Raw genomic sequence first — 20,302 nt, 5'->3', positions numbered from 1 at the left:
TCTCACACTGCCCCACCAGCGAGTAGGCTGGGGGTGCACAACAAGTTGGGAGGGGACACAGCTGACCCCAACTGACCAAAGGGATATCCCATACTGTATGACGTCATGCTCAGCATATAAAGCTGGGAGAACAAGAAGAAGGAACGGGGAACATTCGGAGTGATGGCGTTTGTCTTCCCAAGTAACTGTTACGTGTGATGGAGCCCTGCTTTCCTGGAGATGGCTGAACACCTGCCTGCCGATGGGAAGTGGTGAATGAATTCCTTGGTTTGCTTTGCCTGCATGTGTGGCTTTTGCTTTACTTATTAAACTGTCTTTATCTCAACTCACGAGTTTTCTCACTTTTACCCTTCCGATTCTCTCCCCCATCCCACCAAGTCGGGGGGAGGGAGCGAGCGGCTGTGTGGTGCTTAGTTGCCAGCTGGGGTTGAATCACGACACTCTGTATGGTTGCACAGAGCTACTTGAGCAAATGGCACAAGGGAGCTCTGAATGTACAACGAAAAATATATGCACAAGTACAGAACTACAGCTATGGGCAAAAACTCAGACTTGACGCCCTCTCCCCAATCCCACGTGTAGGTAGTAAGAAATGCAAATTCAGAAATGTTCTTTTACTAGCCAAGTACAGTAATTGTAGCCAGAAAACGTATGCAGAGAAGAAAAGGAAAGAAAAACTTTTTTTTTTAAGAAAGTAAGCAGTGACTCAGGAAACAAGATTTTGGTCATATCTGGCATTAACATAGTGCAGAGAAGGAAAAATTAATTCCGTAGTAGTCTCAGAAAAAACGGTCCTTGTACAAACAGGAAACAAAGCACCAAAGATGCAAATTGGCAGTGGCTGAATGTGTGAAGACGTGCTCAGCATTGTGCAAGAGAGGATAGCAAACTTGCCAAGTCAAATTTAAACTAGGCAGTGGCCTAACTATCACTCCGCCAGGGAAAGCCAAACTGCAATACCAAGGAAAAGTATAAAGGGTAAAATATCAGGAAGTACAGAGATTACTGAGAAATATGTTTTGATTGATGGATGTATTTATTTACAGTTAAACTTACTGAACAAGTGGCAAATGATGCCCTCAGTAGATCTACAAACAAAACAAGTGCTATTGGAGGAGCATGCATGTGATTTTGGCTTTTCTGTAGAAAAGCTGCAAAAAAATTTAATATTTGGAAAGAAAACAAGTAACATCTTCTGGATAAATTACTCCAAGAAGTAGACTGCTTCTGTAGCTCAGTCCAGCAGAGCTTTATGGAGTACTTATTGAAGAAAAAACCCCAATGATCTGTATTTCTGAATTAAGGGAAGAAATTAAGCAAATAGACAGAATCCTTGTCCTGAAGTACATAAAGCCAGGTAACCAGTTCTGATAGTCCTAGAAAACTCATCCAAGATGCACGTTTGCCCAGGCCAAATCAATTTAAACAAAACAGCCTGAAGAGTTGACTGCTGGATGCATGCAACGAAAGAAATATGATCTGACTTGGGGAAAAGCCACAATATTCTTACAACTTGGTGCCAAAAATGAATATCAGCAATTTGGATAGAGTGCTCCCTTACCATGTTAAGAACACTAGTAACAGGACAGAGGGGTTGAGAATGCCCCTGGGGACTTGATTTAGGGAATGTATGAACCCTCACAGCACAGTAGCTGTTATATTAGAATGTCATCTACCATGAAAATTTGTATGACTGTGAGGACAACTGGTTGAATGATTCTTGTGTCTCCTAGAAGGAGCCAGCAAAGCAAAACTAAGAAGTTTGAGGAATAAGTGCAACATCATACGTAGCAGACCTGCTCATCGCCGGGGTCTATGACACAAGTCTGGAAAAGCCACCACAAAAAGTGGTGTCCAGTGGGATATATGCACGGGGACAAGATGCAAAAAGAGACAGTGAAAATACACAACTTCCAAACATACAATGGAGCAAAGTGGGAAGGACGAGTGGCTTAACTGTGGGAAAATGCACTGAAGTTGAATGTAGCCATTTTAACTAGGGCTGTACAGATGTCGTGGTTGAACCCCAGCTGGCAACTAAGCACCATGCAGCCGCTCACTCACTGCCCCCACCCAGTGGGATGGGGGAGAGAACTGAAAAGAAAAACCTCATGGGTTGAGATAAAGATAATTTAATAGGACAGAAAGGAAGGACAAATTATGATAATGATGATAATAATATGACAATAATACTACTAAAAGAATTAGAATATACAAAACAAGTGATGCACAATGCAGTTGCTCACCACTCGCTAACTGATGCCCAGTTAGTTCCTGAGCAGCGATCCGCCCCTCCCAGCCAACTCCCCCCAGTTTCTATACTGGGCATGACATCATATGGTATGGAGTATCCCTTTGGCCAGTTTGGGTCAGCTGTCCCTCCCAGCTTCTTGTGCCCCTCCAGCCTTCTTGCTGGCTGGGCATGAGAAGCTGAAAAATCCTTGACTTAGTACGAACACTACTTAGCAACAACTAAAAACATCAGTGTGTTATCATCAACATTATTTTCCTACTAAATCCAAAACGCTGCACTATACCAGCTACTAGGAAGAAAATTAACTCTATCCCAGCCGAAACCAGGACATAGAGGAAGGGATGGCCTGGGAGGGCGTGAGAGACTGGAACGAAAGGGTTAATGTCTCAAACACCCGGCGAAAAGGAATGTCGACCCGTGAAGGAGGAGACCCGTGAAGGAGGAAGGGATGGCACTTTCCTCGGCCGATTTTCTTAGCTTGGGTGGATATCTAAAGAATAAGTTTTTTGAGACAGCTTTACACAGGCGTTTCTGACAAAGGGGAGGGGGGGGTGATAGAAATCAGTAGGACACCACCACCACCACCCCACCACCCTTTATAGAAGGCACCAAAACGACAGACCGCCATGCAGGATAATTAGCATACGAAGCGAGAAGGGAGGCGGGACTGGGTGAGAAACAGCGCCAAGGCAGGAGCCACGTGCGCACCCAGCCCCCGAAGGAGCCGGGCCGGGGGCGTCGCTGGAACCCAGGGTGGCAAGCCAGATCTTCCCTCTGTCCCCCTCGCTCTCTCTCTCTCCCCCCCCCGCCTCCTCCTCTCTTGCCCTCTCTCTCGTATGTTCTCCTTCATAAGGTTCAAGGTTGATAAGGTTGCAGGTTATAAAATTGAAGGTTCTGATAGTTTTGTAAGGTTGTAAAGCTGAAGGTTTGAATAGTTTTGTCATAAGGGTTCAAATAGCTTCTGCCATAAATAAACGTTTAACTGGTCGTTTCACCTTAATTGAGCCTAAGGGTATTCCAAATATTGGCCATCACAGAGAGGGTTGTCCAGGACGGTCCTTTCTGGGACCTGACAGCAGGGAAGGCATAATACAGATCAGGAGCACATAAAATTCTTACTCCACCTTTGCAAGTACATTTCAACCCTGACAACTCTAGGCCCCCATCCTCACTCAGCTCTGCCAGTGCATTCCAGCAGCACCTATCTGTTGTCTGCTGTGCACTGTCATCTCCAAATGCTGTCTGCTTTGTCTTCCAGCTTTGTCTCTGACAGGGGTTCCTGTTAAATGGACACAGACTTTTATGTTAGCCATTCCTTTTCAGGGAACTCGGAGGCACTTCAGGAACTTGTGGTGGATGTCAGAGTGTACGTTCATCTCCGCGCGTGCGTGTTCCCTGGGCCTCCCACCGGATGAAGCAGCCCAGCCTCTTGGTGGATCTCACCAACGAAGCAGCCTGAGGTGGTGTCAGTATTTAAATAAGACGCCTTTATTCAGCCTGTTCCTGTTTTAGGTGTACTTTAATTCCGGTAATATAGCCTCTCTTTTAAGTGGGAAATGCCAGCAGGGCTCTAAAAGGAAAGCCAACTTTCTAAGGGTGCCCAGCTGATAACATAGGCCTGTTTTCACCCATCCCTTTGCATTGCTACAGGCAGGGCTCAAGGTGGCTCCAAGGAGATGCTCTTCTCCCCGGTTCGCACCGACGGCAATGCCCCCAGGTGGTGCTGGCAGCACGCTCCGCGTTGCCGGGGCACGCTGCGTTTCTGATGTCCTGGCTACCTGTGGCCAAGGCACACTGCAGTCGTGAAAACCTTTTCGGAGTCACGGCCCCATTGCCCTGATGGATGCACTAGGTTACGTGATGTCCACCGAAGCCGACGGTTTCTGGAGGGCACGAGAGCCTCTCCGTTCCCGAGCGAGCCTGTCCTGCAGGCGGCAGAACGACTGCTTGCTCTGCAGCAAAAGGGGAGTTACAGGCAGACCAGACGAGGAAATGGATACTTGTGAAGAGCATAACAGATAGTGTCACTAACACTTGCGATAAAAAGACTGCTAAAGTCAGAAAAGCCTTGACATTTCCAGTGATGAGAGAACGAGGCAGCCGGGCCAGTCCCCCCCACAGTGACTGCACTCCCTCACGATGTCTTTCCACCTAATGAGAGCGCAGGAGGACAACGAGGGGACACCTGCACCCCACCTCCCTTCCACGGGTTGTGTCTCCTCTCCCTGTGCCCTGGGGAAGGGATACGTGAAGGGATGCAGCTCTGGGTTTTGTGTGTTGTTAACAGGGTTAATGAGGGGTAACAGATCCTCACAAGGGCCGGAGGCAGCCGTGAGGAGGGAAAGGAGCCTGCCTTGAGAGGTGGTGTTGCTCTTCCCTAGCACGTGGCCCACAATATGTTGCCTCACATCCAGCAATGCTAATAAGGAAGAAACTACTGGTCCCTTAGCATCAGAATTTTCTCACTTTTCCAATTCTCTCCCCCATCCCACTGTGGGGGGAGTGAGCAAGCAGCTGTATGGTGCTTAGTTGCTGGCTGGCATTAAACCACGACAGGAGCATAGCAGAAGCCGACAGCTCGCAGGAACAAGAGCTCCTTTAGCCCGGATTGTACTACGTAAATCTTTTACTACAGATTAAGGTCTTATTTCTCATTCTGTAAACACTGGATGCAGAGAATTTACACCATAAGCTGAGCACCTGGCAGAGCAGAGTCAACAGCATCCAGGCCATGTTAAAAAGGGTGCCAGTGCTTTAAAGGCATTCATGGCCATAGCTGCATGCCCTAACAAATGTTCTGTGCCTAGCATTTCCAGTTAGCTGCCTTCAGGCTTCCAGGCACACCCAACTGGGTGTGTAACAGAGATGTGGACAGACTTAAGGTCCTCTGAGTATGGCCCAACGTGCCTCTGAAGTGAGTAGCTAGTTTATTTATTGTGGTAAAAGAGGCTATGAAGAAGAGAGAACAGAGAGGGGAGAATCAGTGTAGGAGCTGGGAGAAGGAAGCAGAGAGACAGAGGGGGAATAACAAGTCTATTGCGTGGACGATGACACTCCCATCAGCTCACCAAGGTGGCTGGAGGTAAAACACACCTGTCTGCTCCAGAAGAGGTTTGGCTTCCTCTCCCCATAACGCTACATGCTTCCTTGTGCTCCCTGCAGAGGACAGCCCTGGCTGCTACAGCCTCTTCAGCACCAGGCCCACCGGGGAAATCACCAAGTACTGTCCATGCTGTCTCTCGCATGGTTGATACCGAGTGCTGTTCCTGGGCAGGTCTGCAGTGGCTCAGGCAGAATAGTGAAGCTGCTCCAGAACCTGTGACCCACTCTCTCAGGGACTGCTCATTTCCCACTGCAGCCCGTGCCCCACTCACCAGCTCCTCCTGCCTCGCCTCCCAGTTCACCACTTTAGGCAGGGGCAACTCCTCCAGCAGCATCCCACTACTGACACCACTCGGGATGTCCTCATCATTTGTGGATGGTCCATCACTTTCCAGAACTCAAAGACCTTTAGCGAACCCAAGCAGTTCTAGCACAGGGCAGATGCTGTGGTTTTATGCCACTGCTGCGGTTGTGTGGAAATAAACATCAAAATGCAAATCAAAACTAGCTCGTTAAATGGGTCACTTCAGTGCAAGACAAAAGGGATTTGTTTGCCAAAGAAATTATTGCAACAGCCCCAGAAAGCACTCGGAAAGCAGAGCTTATTTCTGGTGAAGACGAACCCCACCCCTTTCTCAACCAAAGCAATTTAATGAGGGTTGGAGAAATAACTTGAGTAAAGTCCCTGGGATCACAAAATCACCCACACAAGTAGTTTGTTTAAATTAGGGAATTAGCAGTGGTAAGGGAGCATGGTCCAGTGCAGGGCTGAGACCCAGGAAGGATTTGGAGAGGCTGTGGAACCAGTTCTCTGGCGTCTGCTATCAATATCACCCGTAGGCAGGAAGGCTCTGGCAGAGCTGAGGCATCACAGAAAATTAGCACCCGCTCTGCACTGCCACTCCGGCACACTCCTGGTCTCATCCAGCCAGTGCTCCAAAACACACATCAGTTTGGTCATTAACTGGTGCATTCAACCAACGATTAAATCAACATCAGTGTAAACATATCGGATGGTCAGCTTTGACGCTCTTTACATATGTTTGTCGCAGGCAAATCCTCTGATAATGATGGAGGTTTCCTGGTGCATTTACATAGAAACCATTTAATGTAAAAAGGTATTGCCATGGTCACTTAGCCAACAGTGTCAGCTACCAGACTCTGCAGAGGAGTCTCCCAAAGATTCAGATCGGCTAAAGGTACAAGCTGTACTTGGCCTCAAAGCAAGGAAAAACCCCGTACTTCAGTGCAGCACTGATTCGGTCGCTTAGCCCAACAGCATACTCATGGCACATCACAGTTGGATACTGCTGGGAAAGGCTCTAATCACACTCACCTGACACAGCGCGAAGGACACCCGATACCAACACTTACATCCAACGCAAGTCTCCACCGCTGAGCTTATGGGTACGGAAACGTGATGGGGCACTGGCAGAGTGCTGCACTCCTTACACCAGGAAGGGTCTGCCTTGGTTCCTCCAGGCAGACAGCTAACACAGGGTGGTTCTTCCACACAGAGACCACGTGCTGCTTCTTCACAGGGCTTTCCCATCTTTCTAACAACAGAGGCATTGTAGTGTAACCCTTTTATCATGAGGATGATAAAAAGTGAAGTTACAATGGGGAATGGTCCTCAACCATGGCTCAATCAAGTTAATGTGCGGCAAAATATACCCACATGCATTCAGCTGTGCAAGCTGAATGGAAAAGGACCGATTGTAAAGGTCCAGACACATGGTAGGTCATAACATGGGATAGGAGTCGTCCTTGCTAACGAAGTGCTCTGGAAACACTTCCTCATTATTTACTTTTTTGAAAGGCTATTAAGGATGTTTGGATCAACCTTACTTTTAATAGGTACTCCAAATTTAAAAAAAAAAAAAGCATGTCTGATATTGAGAACTAGCCCAAATTACAGATGTAATGGGTAGGTCCATTAAAAGGTTACATATGTAAGGGTTTCCTCTTCTGAGATAGTGATACAAAATACAACAATAGATTATCTTTGCAAACATCAATCTAAAAAAAGATAATATTCTAAAACCATTTAATGTAAGAGACACTTTAAAAGAGGCAGATGAAAGACTTGAGAAAGCTGGAAAAAGAAGGCTATTAAAAAAGAATGACTAGCCTTTTATTTTTTAGGAGGGTTCTGATTAAGTAATAATTAATTTTCATTAAACAAAAGGTTCTAGTTTTCTTGAAAATTTTCAATCTTCAGCTTGGAAAACCCAAGGCTAGAGAGATGCCTGGATCCTCTGCAGAAGTCAGTTATCATTTTCACACTTGTCTGTACACAGAAAGCATGGAGCACAGACACATCTGACGCTCATTGCTCTAACCTGATCAATAAATAAAACACTATTCCTATAGTTATTTTTAAAAGTGGTAATTTTAGAAGGGAGGAGGAGAGGGAGGAGTGGAATACATTATCGCTGTCAGATTTTTTTCAATGGTCATCGGTTTATATAAAGGTTCGGCATTTATCAGTAGGCAGACAGGTGCTTGTTAAGTGTAATTTTGCATATGGCTGTTATTGCCATATCCAGATACCTATACAGTCTTCCAGTTACAGAGTATTCATTCTTCCACTGTCATATATCTGAACCGTAACTTGAACAAAGGCTTCGCTGTGCACTCTGTGGTTTTGAAAGGTGTAGTTTAAAAATCTAGGGCAAGAATAATATTCTACAGCAACAGAAGAGTTAGTAGTAAACACGCAAACTTTTGATCCTTTCCTATTAGAAATCAGGTTATAAAGAAGCTCTATAGCTATTCCTGAGGAAATGGAAAAAAAAAAAAGCAGCTTCAAGATGTTATCCTCTGTCTGTTGAGATACACAATCTACTCAAGCAGGAAATACACACAGATAGAGGTGGACAATCAGCCCAAGATGTAACGATGACAAGCTGCTGACATTTCAGAATTTCTCTTTGAATAGCAGGTGCTGGCTGCATACACACAATGCTAGTGAGCAGGAAAGAGCTTTACAGAAGTCACTGCCTTGAATCACAGAACTACAACAGCACTGCAAGAGACAGACTGCGAGCTGGTACATAACCTGGTGCCAACCATAAGTGACAAGGAACAGAAAAAAATAAAAAAACCACCACCCAAACACCTTTCTCAAAACACACTTCAGAGCATTTTAGATGAGGCAAGAGGAGGCATTCATTATCATTGTAGCAAAAAGACTGCAACAGACCTTCCATGAGGAAAGGACCACCTGGCCAGCACACAATCCAGAAGGAAAACTAGACCACCACACAGTTTCTGGCATGACAAGAGATTAGAAGGGCCTCTTGGGTCATCCAAGGCTCTATCACTTGTACCCACAACATACTATTCCTTTCATAAGTGGCAAACTGTCCTCTTTGCACAACAAAGCATTTTTTTGTGTCTCCTCCATACTGCTTTTTTATTAAAGTAAGGAAATGGGATTCACTATTCTCCTGTTTTCAGTGATCTCACCTCTAATACCAGCAGGAGCTGTCTTTACAGCCACAATAATAAAACCCCTCTTTGCAGCTTCATTGACCAGCCCCTTCTCAGAGCTGTTTGGAGCAGGGGGAGAGGACAGGGAAAATGTCACTTCGAGGTAAAAGTAAGAGGCTGCTACCTAGACTAAACACTTTATTGCTCTGTGCAGCTTTCTGCTAGTCCTGCTTTCCTAGAGGTTTCACAGTCTTGGCAGGAAAACAAGCCCAAGCCTGTGAAGAAGAAACACTGTCATATAGGGACATGTTTGAAGGACAAATGCAGCTTGTCCATCTCAGATTTGGGGGACAGAACCTTTATGGGCTTCTCATAAGCGCAAGAGGAGAATTCACCCACTTGCTTATGCTGCCACTGTGATGGCACTGTGGCTGGGCAGGAAGGTAGTGGTGGTGGAGGAGCAGCAGCTGGTCTTTGCTATGCTGGCTACACAGTACCACACAGGGAGTTCACGCTGGAGTCCCGGGAGCTTGCTCCCAGGCAGTGTCAAGTGTCCTCAGTTCTCACGCTCAGTCCGACAGGATTCCTCCTCCTCCTCGTTTCTTCTTTTCCTTTGATATGCCTTCTCTTCACTTTCACTGGCCCATACAACAGTGTTAGAGATGTGTGCCATTTCCCCTGTGCACACAGACACACAAGGACATCCCTTTTTTTCATCTATTTTGATCTCACTGTGTCTATCTGCCTCATCCCTATCTCCAACACTGAACCAGTATCAGTAAACATCTCCCATGGTCAGATCACAGAATACTGAGGAACACAAATCAGCCTTTGATCTCATCACTTTCTTCCAGAGTTGGAGCACTCTCACTTTTTTGAGCAAGGGTGTCTGCATTTGCATATATGTATGTGACCACAAACATACACACAAGCCTCAAGCTTCTCTTGAATGCAGCCAGCCTCTGAATGTGGCATGAGGATCTGCCAGTGTGAAGGGCCTGTACCACACACTCTGAGTCAAGATCTGTCTCATTATCTGTTAGTGCACTTAATCATCTCTCTTTTATAGAATTACTCCATCCTGTATTCTGTTTTTCTGTCCTCCAACACCATTTAGTGGACCCAAGCCAGCAATCCAAGAACTCTCTCGCTCCCTTTACACCTTGAGCAAAGCACACAGTTACAAAGCAAGATAACTATATGCAGATCCATCACCCCAGACAACGGAGACGGCTAGCCCTCCTTCTGTATGAAATCTGCCTCTCACTGAAATCCATTCTGATGAAGAAATCTTTACACAAGAGTGACGGAAAAAAAACCACCCTGAAAGGTGACCCTCATTTAGTTAAATGGTCCAAATCAAGGATCAATTAAAGCCTGTTTTCTTCATTTCAGGGCAGAGAAAACTAGCAGCATTTATCTGAGACAGACAAAAGCAGGCAATCTTGTTTTTGCTGATACTTAAAATGTTAAAGAAAGGACTGACAGCACCTCTAACACTCCCTTTTCTCTCCATAACAATCCTTCTTTCGGAAGCAAGAATGTTAACATTTTAAAACTGAGATTTACACTTCAGAAAAATAGGTGCCTGATATAAGAGGAGAGAACAAGCGCAGAGGATTCCCATTGCTCAGATTAAAAATCACGATATGTTTATTCTGCCAATTCCTGAAAAAAGAAAAAAACCAACCCCAAACTGTACTAGATAAAATAACCAGCAGTGTTTCCTCTCAAAGTGCAGAATAGCACCTTTCAGTCCTTTTAACCCAAGCTGAGGCTTGCATGCCCCAGTATTTCTGACAAATGAGGAACAAGACAAGCTGAGAAGTTAGGTCTTATCTACCTAAGTCAGAGATAACTAATGACTCTGAAAAAGCACCGTATCAGTACATATCAGCAGCACGGATTTTCATTTACTCTCAGATACTGCACAAAAGTACCACATGCCCTCTCACAGGGTTAGAATTGGCCCAGACATTGTAGAGAGGGAAAGAAGCTGTTTTGGGAGGAAAGGTGAAAAATTACTCAACAGCAGGAGAAAGAGGATTATCTTGAACAGCCCACAGCTGCTTTTTCAGCGATCCTTGTTTTCACCATCATCCTTGTTTCATTTTGTAAAGATTCCAATGATGATAATAAAAGGAGAAGTAGGTTGATCCCTATCACACACAATTAAAAAAAACAAAAACCAAAAAACCAAACCAAAACGATACTAGCAGATATCCCTGATCTTCAGGGAACTCGTGACTGGGGCTATTTGCTGACCCAGCCTGGGCAGAAGCACCTACTGAAAGAAAAAATAAATAAATAAATAAATAAATCACAAAACAAAATAAAAAAACCACAGTCGTGAGATAAAAATGCCTATTTCTGTGTCATTCTCATCAACAGTATCTCACACAATCCTTGCCATCACAGACTTATTCATTTTGTCAGGATTTATTTCTTCTAAGACATAGTTCTTATATTAAGCATGGAGTAAGGAAATGAGTGGAGTTAAGCCCTTAGAATTAAACAGTTTAGTCTTGCAACGTTGTTTTCTAGATAAGACATGCCACCCAGTCTGGCTAGAGTTGCAGTGATTCAGAAGAAAAGGTGCAGAAGTTGTGAACTAATTAGAAATTGTGGGGTGTTGTGCCCCCCAATGATGAGCAGGAAAAAACTTAAAGTTAGCAGGAGCTCAAGAATTTAATTAAAAAAACCCCAAACCCTAACATCTTTGTTTCTGGTGACATTTCCCTGAAAACAGAGAATGATCTAGACATTGGCTTTTCTTTCCCCAAGTAAAACTCACTTCAGACCATTCCCTCACCCTCCCATCAGATTCATGCAACACTGAAAATTTCTGAGCTTTTTTTAATTTATTATTTCATTTAAACAATACATTTGGGGCAAGATGGGAGAAGAGCAGCACCTTTTAAAAAAACCCTGTTGTGTGCTATATAGGATAAATAGGTGAGCTTTAAAAAATGTTGAGTTTATATATGTACATATACACACATACACTAAACCAAATTAAAACAAAAAACTTGTGAGGGGTCATTTTCAACACAACAAGAGAGGAAAGCCTTACTTCACAGCAAGCAAAAGCACCACAAGTTAAGATTAGAGTGCACAATCACATGTAGTGCAGATACCAAACTAGCCTGGGTCCTGGAAGCAGTGTAGCTAGAGCAGCACAAAGCTCCACATGGGCCAACTTATCCCGCTCCCTGGCAAAAGCAAGCGCAGAGTCTGCTTCAGGATGGTGAGCTGTGCAGGCACTCTCACAGCCAGCTGCTCTGCCTGCATCAGTTTTGGCAGAAGCCACAAAAAGTAGCAAACTAGTGAGAATAAGAGACCCAAAGCTAAGCTACAGGACTGATTTAGCTACAGTATTTCCATAACAGAGGTTTCTGAGTTCCCCCATGTCTCTTGGGTGCTCTCTGTAGGTACTGCCTGCTTGGGTCACACAGCAGACAGCTCCTGATTATTTATTATTTGTGCACTGAGGTTGCTATTCTTGTCTACCTGAACCTTTTCTTTTCCTATCTCTCTTCCACCCACAACACCACTCCTATTTCCTCCAGGCTGACAGGGTGATAAAATTAGGAAGGGGCATGTACACCTAACCAAGGGGATAGTCAACAACCAAATGAAGCTTAAAAAATAATTCTTTAAAAAAAACCAATTTAAAAACCTGTTCAAGTTCTGCAGACTTCTGGCAGAGTTTGGTCATTTAGCCCAGAGGTCTTTGTCTTCAGGGCCTGCAGGCTAAATTGTCTCAACTGGCAAGAAGCACGCAGTACAAGGTGAAATTCTGACTAAAAGAAAAAAGTAGTAAGGGCTGGGGGGAGAAGAGGCTATTACATGGAAACACAATACTTCAGTAGCAGCACTTATGCTACACGGTACGCTTTCAAGAGAGTGAATTCCTTTCTGTTGGTGCGAGCCGCCCAGATGAAAGAGCAGCTGCCATAAACTGCAAAGGTGCCGAGACACAGGCTAGGCAGAAGGACCAACCGAATTCACCTCTCACATCATCAGGCAGGGGCAGCTTCTTATGGAGCAGCTCAATCCCAGCTACATAGCAGCCAACGAGGCCCAGTGTACAAAGCCCTGGGGAGGGAAGCAGCAAAGCACAATGAGCTCACCGTTGAAGTGCTCTGGTGGTCTCTATGAGCTTCTGGAGGACGGAGGGTAAGTGGTATATGGCAGGAGACCTACCTGCTAGGAAATGGAGGACTCCAGTGGCAATGGCCGGGTAAAGGCTGCGACAGGCACAAGCACAGAGCCCAATCAGAGCCCCAAAGCACATGAGGCCAAGGCTAACAAAGGGCAGGAGAAACTGCAATCGCCAGAGATCTGCACATGAAAGAAACACACAAGACAAGTTTGTTGAAGATGTGCTAGAAACTGATGTTCTCCCACCATCTTATATTCCCTTTTACCCACGCTGCTTCTGCTTCATCAGACATTCTACATTCATAGCTAAAAAGGACCAAAGGCTCCACTGAAGTAGGAAGAACTTCATTTGTTAACTCCCAAATGCCTGTACTGCATTCATGGGCAAAACCTTTGCTAACACATCTATGTTTTCCTTTTAAACTTTGACCTACTGCCTGTGCTACTGTAAAAAAACCAATAAATACAGAGTAAGATACAGATGCTTTCCTCACTAGTGACTGTATTTGAGAAACATCTTTTTTTTTTATCCTACTTGTTTACCTGCCAGAAATGAAAGACACTTACAGGTCCGATTCAAATCTGTGCCACTATTGTGATTTCCAGGCTCTATATACTTCTCCATAAACTGATCAGAGAGGGAAAAACTGATGCAGTTTGTAGTCATATCAGTTTCTGGGGGAAAAAACAGAAAGAATTACCATTAGGTGTCTCCCCCCACTCCCCTTTCAATTCCTCCTTTCCCAACCATTTGAGCTGGGAAGCTCCTCAGAGTTCCATCTGAGAGAAAAAACTACCTCTCAGAACAGATCTGTAGGATGCCTTATCATAATGTAGTTAGCATAACATAGTTACTACAATGAGTTACTACATTCAAACATGCAGAATCTTCAAGCTTACCTGGGTTATCGACAGAATGCTGCGCCATGCTTGACAGATTGGGAAATAAATGTGGCATATGATGCTCAACTATGTTGTTACATATTCTTGTACTCAGAGTTCCTTAACTAAGCTGTGCTTATCTCCATGTGCAGAATGTAGTATTGTACTAAACACTTCACTCAAAAATGGGACAGAAAGGACTATTTAAAGAACAGAAAATATTTGCTTCTTTACACTAAATTTCTCCCCTTTTACGCCTCAGTTAGATTTTGCTTTGAAAATACTATTGAGCAGAGCTGGTTTAAGTGTCTTCCAAAATAAGTACTTTCATTAGAGGGGGAAAAAAAAAAAAAAGGTATTTCATGTAATGTTTTTTCCATCAGAAAAAGTGTTTGAAAGTACATTTTTACGAGGGTTCAAAATGAAGGGCTTCACACACACAATAAGTGTCCAAAATCTACTTTGAAGCAATTAAAATAATTGCTCACCACACTTTTTTAGCCCCCAACCATTGTGAAAAAGAATACAAATACTTCATTCTATATCCAGCGCTACGGTACAAGGAGTCCAAAATGTGCTGATGCAACAGTGGGGCATTTGTGACATGCGAGCAAAATGAATGACTAGCTAAAAGGATTGAGTGCCCCCTCGATAAAAGTAGTATCTTTATTCCATTGCTGGATCCCAGGACCTCTCCTAAAAAGACAGTGACTGGCAGAGCAACTATAACTGTATCCTCAGTTGGACAGCAGACGCAAAAGAAAATCAAGTTATACCCGGCTAAATTTAGATCAAGTATCGTGTCAAATCCAGAGTCTGTAGCACTGACAGCCACAGACCATTTTGCCTTTTGCTTCTTTAAAAATTTAGACTGTCTTTATTAAAAAATAAACACATAAGCTAGAAATAAGCCTTCCAGAGGAACAAAGTGACATGAATATGTTCTGAGGAAGTTAGCACATACCACCCCAGGCAAGCTAGGGAAGTGTTAATTGCACCGGAGATACCTGGTGGGCTGTACCAGTGAGAGTTTTTGGGTACAGTGATACACCTCCGCCACAATCCAACCGTGCCGTTGCACCGGAAGAGTGCATCTGTGTAGGTCTTCTCATCTGCCTCTTCGCTGACAAATTCCTCCCAGATGCTCCTACCAGCTTCACTAACATTCTCCGCTGGGGACAGGGTGTGGTATTCGTACCAAAAGTCAGTGCCAATGGAAGCTGCCATATAGATGGTGGAGATGAGGCTGAGAACACAAGCAATTACTAGTGCTGTAGCAAAACGGTTATCCATCATTGCGCTCTTGCTGCTGTAAGGAAAGAGAGGGCCAAGTAAGTACTCCTCTGACAGTAAATGCAAAGTTATCCTAGCAGTGTCAGACTTGTGACGTCATTCGTCTTATGCAATGTCCCCTCAGGATACGCGTGTCTTCCTTTTCCAACACGCTGGAATCAAAGGAACACTGAGCAAGTCTACAGTACCAGTCAGCATCCACTGGATCTGCGAGTTCAAGGCATGGATATCAACCTTCTCCCAGCCACGCTGCGCTAGCTGCTCTCTCTGAGACAGCAACTGACAGAGCAACAGCAACTCCGTCCCCAAAGCAGATGGCACAGCTCACTGCCATTTGTGATCCTGATTGTAGGGAACCGCAGAGAATACATCCACAGTGCCCAGGCAGAAGACTTATCTTTCCTTAAGAGATTACCAAGGGTAGAAGTTATTTTTAGCCTGCCATCCCATACGGCTTTCACAGCTTGTGTTTACAGCAAAGATAAGAACCACAAGCATGCCAAAAAAGCTTTTCCAGACTGTTCACAAAGGGCAGCCATGCCAAGGTGCCGGAATGCCTTTAGGGAAGCAGAGAAATGTATCTAGGCACTAGAGAGAGAACATGAAGAACACTGAAAGACAAATTTGGAAATTATGATAAATGCTGCAATAATGCCACAATACATACAGTGGTATTTCTGAGGAACTAAAACAATGTGGGGGGGTGTGCCCTGTTCCATGGGAACAAGATGACAAGAGCTTCCAAAACTGAAAGGCCTTCATGCGCTGGCATGAGGACTTTGCTCTGGCTCCCTGTATTAGGGGTCATTTATGCCCTCCTTTGCTGGGTCATGCTCACAAATGGCATAAATTCAGTGTCAAAGGAGGCATGGGAAAATACAGATACCACACATGCTTACGCTTATGACAATACCATCACTTTAATGAGCAATTGATTACTAATACATAGAATGTTTTGCGGGTAGTGCAATACATCAGAGGACTCTCAGATGCCTATTGTTCTCATGCGTTTTCTGTGCTTGATTAAATTTATGGATTATGATGAATCAGGCTTGCTGCACTTGCCAAAAAAAAAAAAAATCAATTGAAGTTAACTCAGCAGCTGAAGCTAGCCTGGTGACACGAGCTACTATCTAATCAGCTCCTTATTGCTTGTTCTACCTCCCTTCTTCTCCCACACACTCTGATCAAAATATTTTGGTCTAGTTTCTTTGCAACTGAATGAACTGCAACTGGGAACAGCAAATGCCTTAAAACACATTCACGAGGAAAAACATGAGTGCTCAAGTCAGATCTGCCAGTAAAAAATTCTGAACTATGAAACAAGGTGCAAATTAAAGCAGGGAGTTTCACCGATATTTGCTGCTAACAATGCCATTCTTACTTCTTTTCCCTCCCATCTGCTCCTCTATTTGGTTGAAACTGGCTAACAGGGTCGGGCAGGAGAAATGATGTGTAGCCATATCATTCCCTATGCTTAATTTCCATATTAAATGAGGCACACTCTCTGTAATATCCATCCTTGAACTGCATCCTTAGCAACAAGGAAGAATAGAACTGATTTTTGGTGAACTGACAAGCAGCACCCATTTAAAATACTGCAAAGTTTGCATACCACAACTGTACTTAAATAATAATCCACAAGCTGTGAACTTTTATAAGCTAGGACAAATATTGAGAGGGAGAACACATCGTATCTGGGCTTATTTATCTAGAATACATAGAATCAGGTCCAGACTTGAAAGCAAATTCTCTGTCCAGTGTTTAATTTTTGGTTATGTACTTCCATTCTCCTTCAATATCCTAGCACCTAGCTCAGGGTACACAGGACATTGGATGAACAGAATAGGGAGAGAGCAAGTTGCTGTATAGATCTGACCTCGCTATTCATCCCCACTGAGTTCACTGAGGGATCCCCTCCCCTTCACAAATTTCTCACAAAGCAAACAGGGCAAGTGGCATCTCCAGGGCCAAAGCTGTGTTGCCCAGCTCCTGCCCAGCTGAGCTCAGAGCTGAGCAGATCCTCTGAGAACTCAGTCTCAGGGCAAGCAGCAGAACAGGCTAGCGAGCAGGCTGGTCTGGATTTTCCACTATATTGCAGTCACATTCACTGCAAGAGGAACCCTCCGCAACAGACTCCTCTCTTTAGAGAGAGCGCTCTCTCTGGAAGGAGGAATTGTAAGAACCTACAAGGTCCATCCTCAGGGTAGTGTCTGGTGAAAAAGAACGTAAGCAGGACATTACTGCGCCATTGGTTTGTTGCCATTGCCTTTTAATATAAATGCTTACAATAACAAAGTCCTATCAACTTTGTACCTAACGTACAGAAAGAAAAGAACTGGCTCAAAAATCTTACTTTCAGATACAACATCCCTGCTGCCAGGTGCAGAACACCACTGCTGGCAATATCCCTATCAGAGCATCATTAAAACACGACCACATACTTCTGGCCAGCCTTCTGTGTGTTTGCATGCAGTGGACTTGGCAGAGTTGATGCCAGCTGGCAACCAAGAGCAGTTCACAAGCAAAATGAAGGGTTAAACATCAAACAGTAAATTAAAGCACTGTCCAGTGTTCGTTACCCACTTGATAAAAGGGACATGGCTATCTACTGATGTTCGATCCTTGTAATGCACAGCTCCAGGGATAGATAGCAAGCAGCTGAGGTGGCTACAGTCCCCAAAATCTAGCAGGTGGCTTTGTGTGGCATTTGTCCCAGGAACAACACACATGGATTTTCAGTATGGATAAGACAGTGCCAAGGCAAGAGCACACCCCGAATTCCTTATAATAAAGATCCCCTCAATGCTTCTGCGTAACACTTCAACTACTTACAGAAAAGATGAAGAACTCTACAACACTTTAGGCAAATTTTGAACTAGAAGTTCTTCCTGCCACAGTGTAGACTTGACTACTCTGCCCGTTCACTGTGTATATCCAATGCATCTTCATTTACAGTAGACACACCCTCACTTAAACGAGGTGTCCTTTGCTCTCTCAAAGAGAGAGCCGTCCTTCCAGCCCCAGGCAGAGCTCAATGGGAGTAGTAAGCATAGTCAGTAAGAAATAGTTACCACAGAAGACCATGAAGAAAGACACTGCATGTTTACAAGATTATGCCACACTTTGTAAAAGGTTCTACGCAGAACAATACGTAGGAGGTGCCTTAGAATAAGCTTACTTACCAAAAATAACATTACCACTACCGAAGATGACATTAATTATAAAGACATAAAGATTGATAATAAATAGAAATACTTTGCCTTTATAGGCTGTCAGCAAGATCCTTCATTGTTTTTAGAAAAGGTTTGTTCATATGGCACTGCCAGCACATTTTATTCTAACAGTAGAAGCTATTTCAAACAAGTTATGGCTGAAACTAAGCTATGCAATTAATATAAGACAACACAAGGCAGTAGTAAACAGGCACTCAAGCAGAAGTGCTTTACAGGATACTGTAATTATTTTCATTTTTTAAAGAAGTGACACACGTAAAAATTTCAAAGCACCAGCTCATAAAAGAGAAGGCAAAGGCCAAACTAGCAGCAACATTCAAAGGAATGACTAGATGCATGCACTTCATAGAAGGGAAAAAAAAAAAAGGGGCAAGTCAGTAGAGTTGAAAAAGAAAAAACAGAACAGCACAAAAGCAAGTATTCTGGCAAAAAATCAACTGTAACACTGGAAAATGTATAAGCATTTTAAGAAGTTACCGTATTGTGGCAGAAGGGAATACAAAAATATGTGTATTTTTATCTTGTTACAGCAATCACTCCCTTCAGCCAACAGCAGGCCACCACATTTAAGAAACTCCTTTTACCTGACATCACAAGAGAGGAAAGCTGCGTTTGCTGGCATTTTCTCAGAAAACATGCTTGCAATCTGACTGCTCTTTGGGAAAGCAGAATAGGCAGAAGGCCTAAAAGAAGGTGTAAATGTGGGGAGAGGGCTGGCAACACTACCAAACAGGATCCTCCTTTTAATACTCAGGGCAACGGAGGGTTAGGAAAGAATGCTACCAGACACTTTTTTACCTTCAGAGGTCCTCAGAGTCCCTCAGGACACACAGCTCGAATGATTCCAGGTCACTTCAGAGACACAGTGTTGTTTGTGTCTTATGGCAAGCAGAGAGCGTGAAATGCAAACTTCCTATCTGCCCTGACTGTTCCATTCACTCAGTTTCTTCAACACCACCAGTTCACAAAAAGTGTTCTGGAAGTAGAAAGCAAACCAAATAGTTTGAGATCATCATTTCACTTTGAAATTATTTCACAGAAATCTCCCAGTGTTACTCATTAAGAAAAAAATATTAAAAAGTAAGAGCAAAAAAAAAAGGACTTCGAAAGCCCTCAGGCCAACAGCGCCATGCCCCACCACGATCAATCCAGCACACGGGCAGACAGGCAGCGCCGGGGTAAGTGACCGTATGAACGGCTCTCGCCCCGTGTAAACGCGGAGCCCCACAGCCGGTCGGCTACCCGGGCCGCGCTCCGGCACCGGCCGCAGCCGCCCAAGCGGTGCCGACACGCTTCACCCCCCGCCGCCAGGACGAAGGCACGGGCCGGGCCGGGCCGACCGCCCTTCCCCCGCCTCGCTCCGGCCGCTCAGGCGACAGCCCTGCGAGGGGGAGCAATGGCCCAGAGGGGCCGCCGGGGCACCGGGCGCCGCTGGCGGGGCCGCTGAGCAGGCAGCAAACCCGAGGAGAGCGCCTCAGCCTCTCTGCCCCCTCCCACGCTCAGCAACCGCCCCCTTCAACGGTTGCAACCGCCCCGGCCCGGCGCGGCGCTGTACCCACCGCCCATCGCCGCCTCGCACCCCCGGCCCGGCCCCGCCGCGCCGCTTCCGCCCCGCCGTGCTCACGGCCAGGGCAGCACCCCGCCCCTCTCCGCCGCGCGGGGCGCCCTGGGAGACGTAGTTCTCCCGCCCCCCTCCGGAACAGCTACGACTCGTCGGCCGAACGGCACCATGGGAGCTGTAGTTCTCCACTTCGCCCCGCCCCTGCGCCGCCGCCGCGATGCCGGCTGGGAGTTGTAGTCTCCCGCCGCCTCCGCGGGCGGCCAACCCTCGCCTTTCGACGCCCACGGGCTTCCCCAGTGCCCGCCGCTGGGCAACCCACCTCGCCCCCTCCCCTCAGCCACCGCTGTGTCCACAGGGCGCCTGGTGCCTGAGGCG

The 20,302-nt window shown here is 45.3% G+C and overlaps 1 protein-coding gene across 2 annotated transcripts; it reads right to left on the bottom strand.

Annotated features, from left to right (window-relative positions):
• Window positions 1-11,191: 11,191 nt before the first annotated feature.
• Window positions 11,192-19,963, bottom strand: CLDND1 (claudin domain containing 1). 2 transcript variants are annotated; one of them, XM_050900600.1, is made up of 6 exons: window positions 19,926-19,963; window positions 19,165-19,342; window positions 14,845-15,146; window positions 13,523-13,630; window positions 12,998-13,135; window positions 11,192-12,889 (listed from the first exon to the last, which is right to left on the bottom strand). In XM_050900600.1, exons 3-6 carry the CDS (start codon window positions 15,131-15,133, stop codon window positions 12,690-12,692), a joined length of 735 nt encoding a protein of 244 aa, XP_050756557.1. In that variant the 5' UTR covers window positions 15,134-15,146; window positions 19,165-19,342; window positions 19,926-19,963; the 3' UTR covers window positions 11,192-12,689. The 2 variants fall into 2 exon arrangements, with proteins under 2 accessions (XP_050756557.1, XP_050756566.1); XM_050900609.1 differs by having other exon boundaries at window positions 14,845-15,143.
• Window positions 19,964-20,302: the final 339 nt, after the last annotated feature.

This window comes from Gymnogyps californianus, chromosome 1, assembly GCF_018139145.2.
Source record: "Gymnogyps californianus isolate 813 chromosome 1, ASM1813914v2, whole genome shotgun sequence".
In the NCBI taxonomy this organism is placed as follows: Eukaryota; Metazoa; Chordata; class Aves; order Accipitriformes; family Cathartidae; genus Gymnogyps; species Gymnogyps californianus.
This window is presented reverse-complemented; position numbering and strand designations above follow the sequence as displayed.

Coding starts and splice junctions, on each gene's coding strand:
- CLDND1 (XM_050900600.1), bottom strand. CDS start 15,133: ATGATGGATAACCGTTTTGCTACAGCACTAGTAATTGCTTGTGTTCTC. Junction 13,631..14,844: donor TCACTGGTACAGCCCACCAG/GTATCTCCGGTG, acceptor TTTTTCCCCCAG/AAACTGATATGACTACAAAC. Junction 12,890..12,997: donor AGTCCTCCATTTCCTAGCAG/GTAGGTCTCCTG, acceptor TTCCCTCCCCAG/GGCTTTGTACACTGGGCCTC.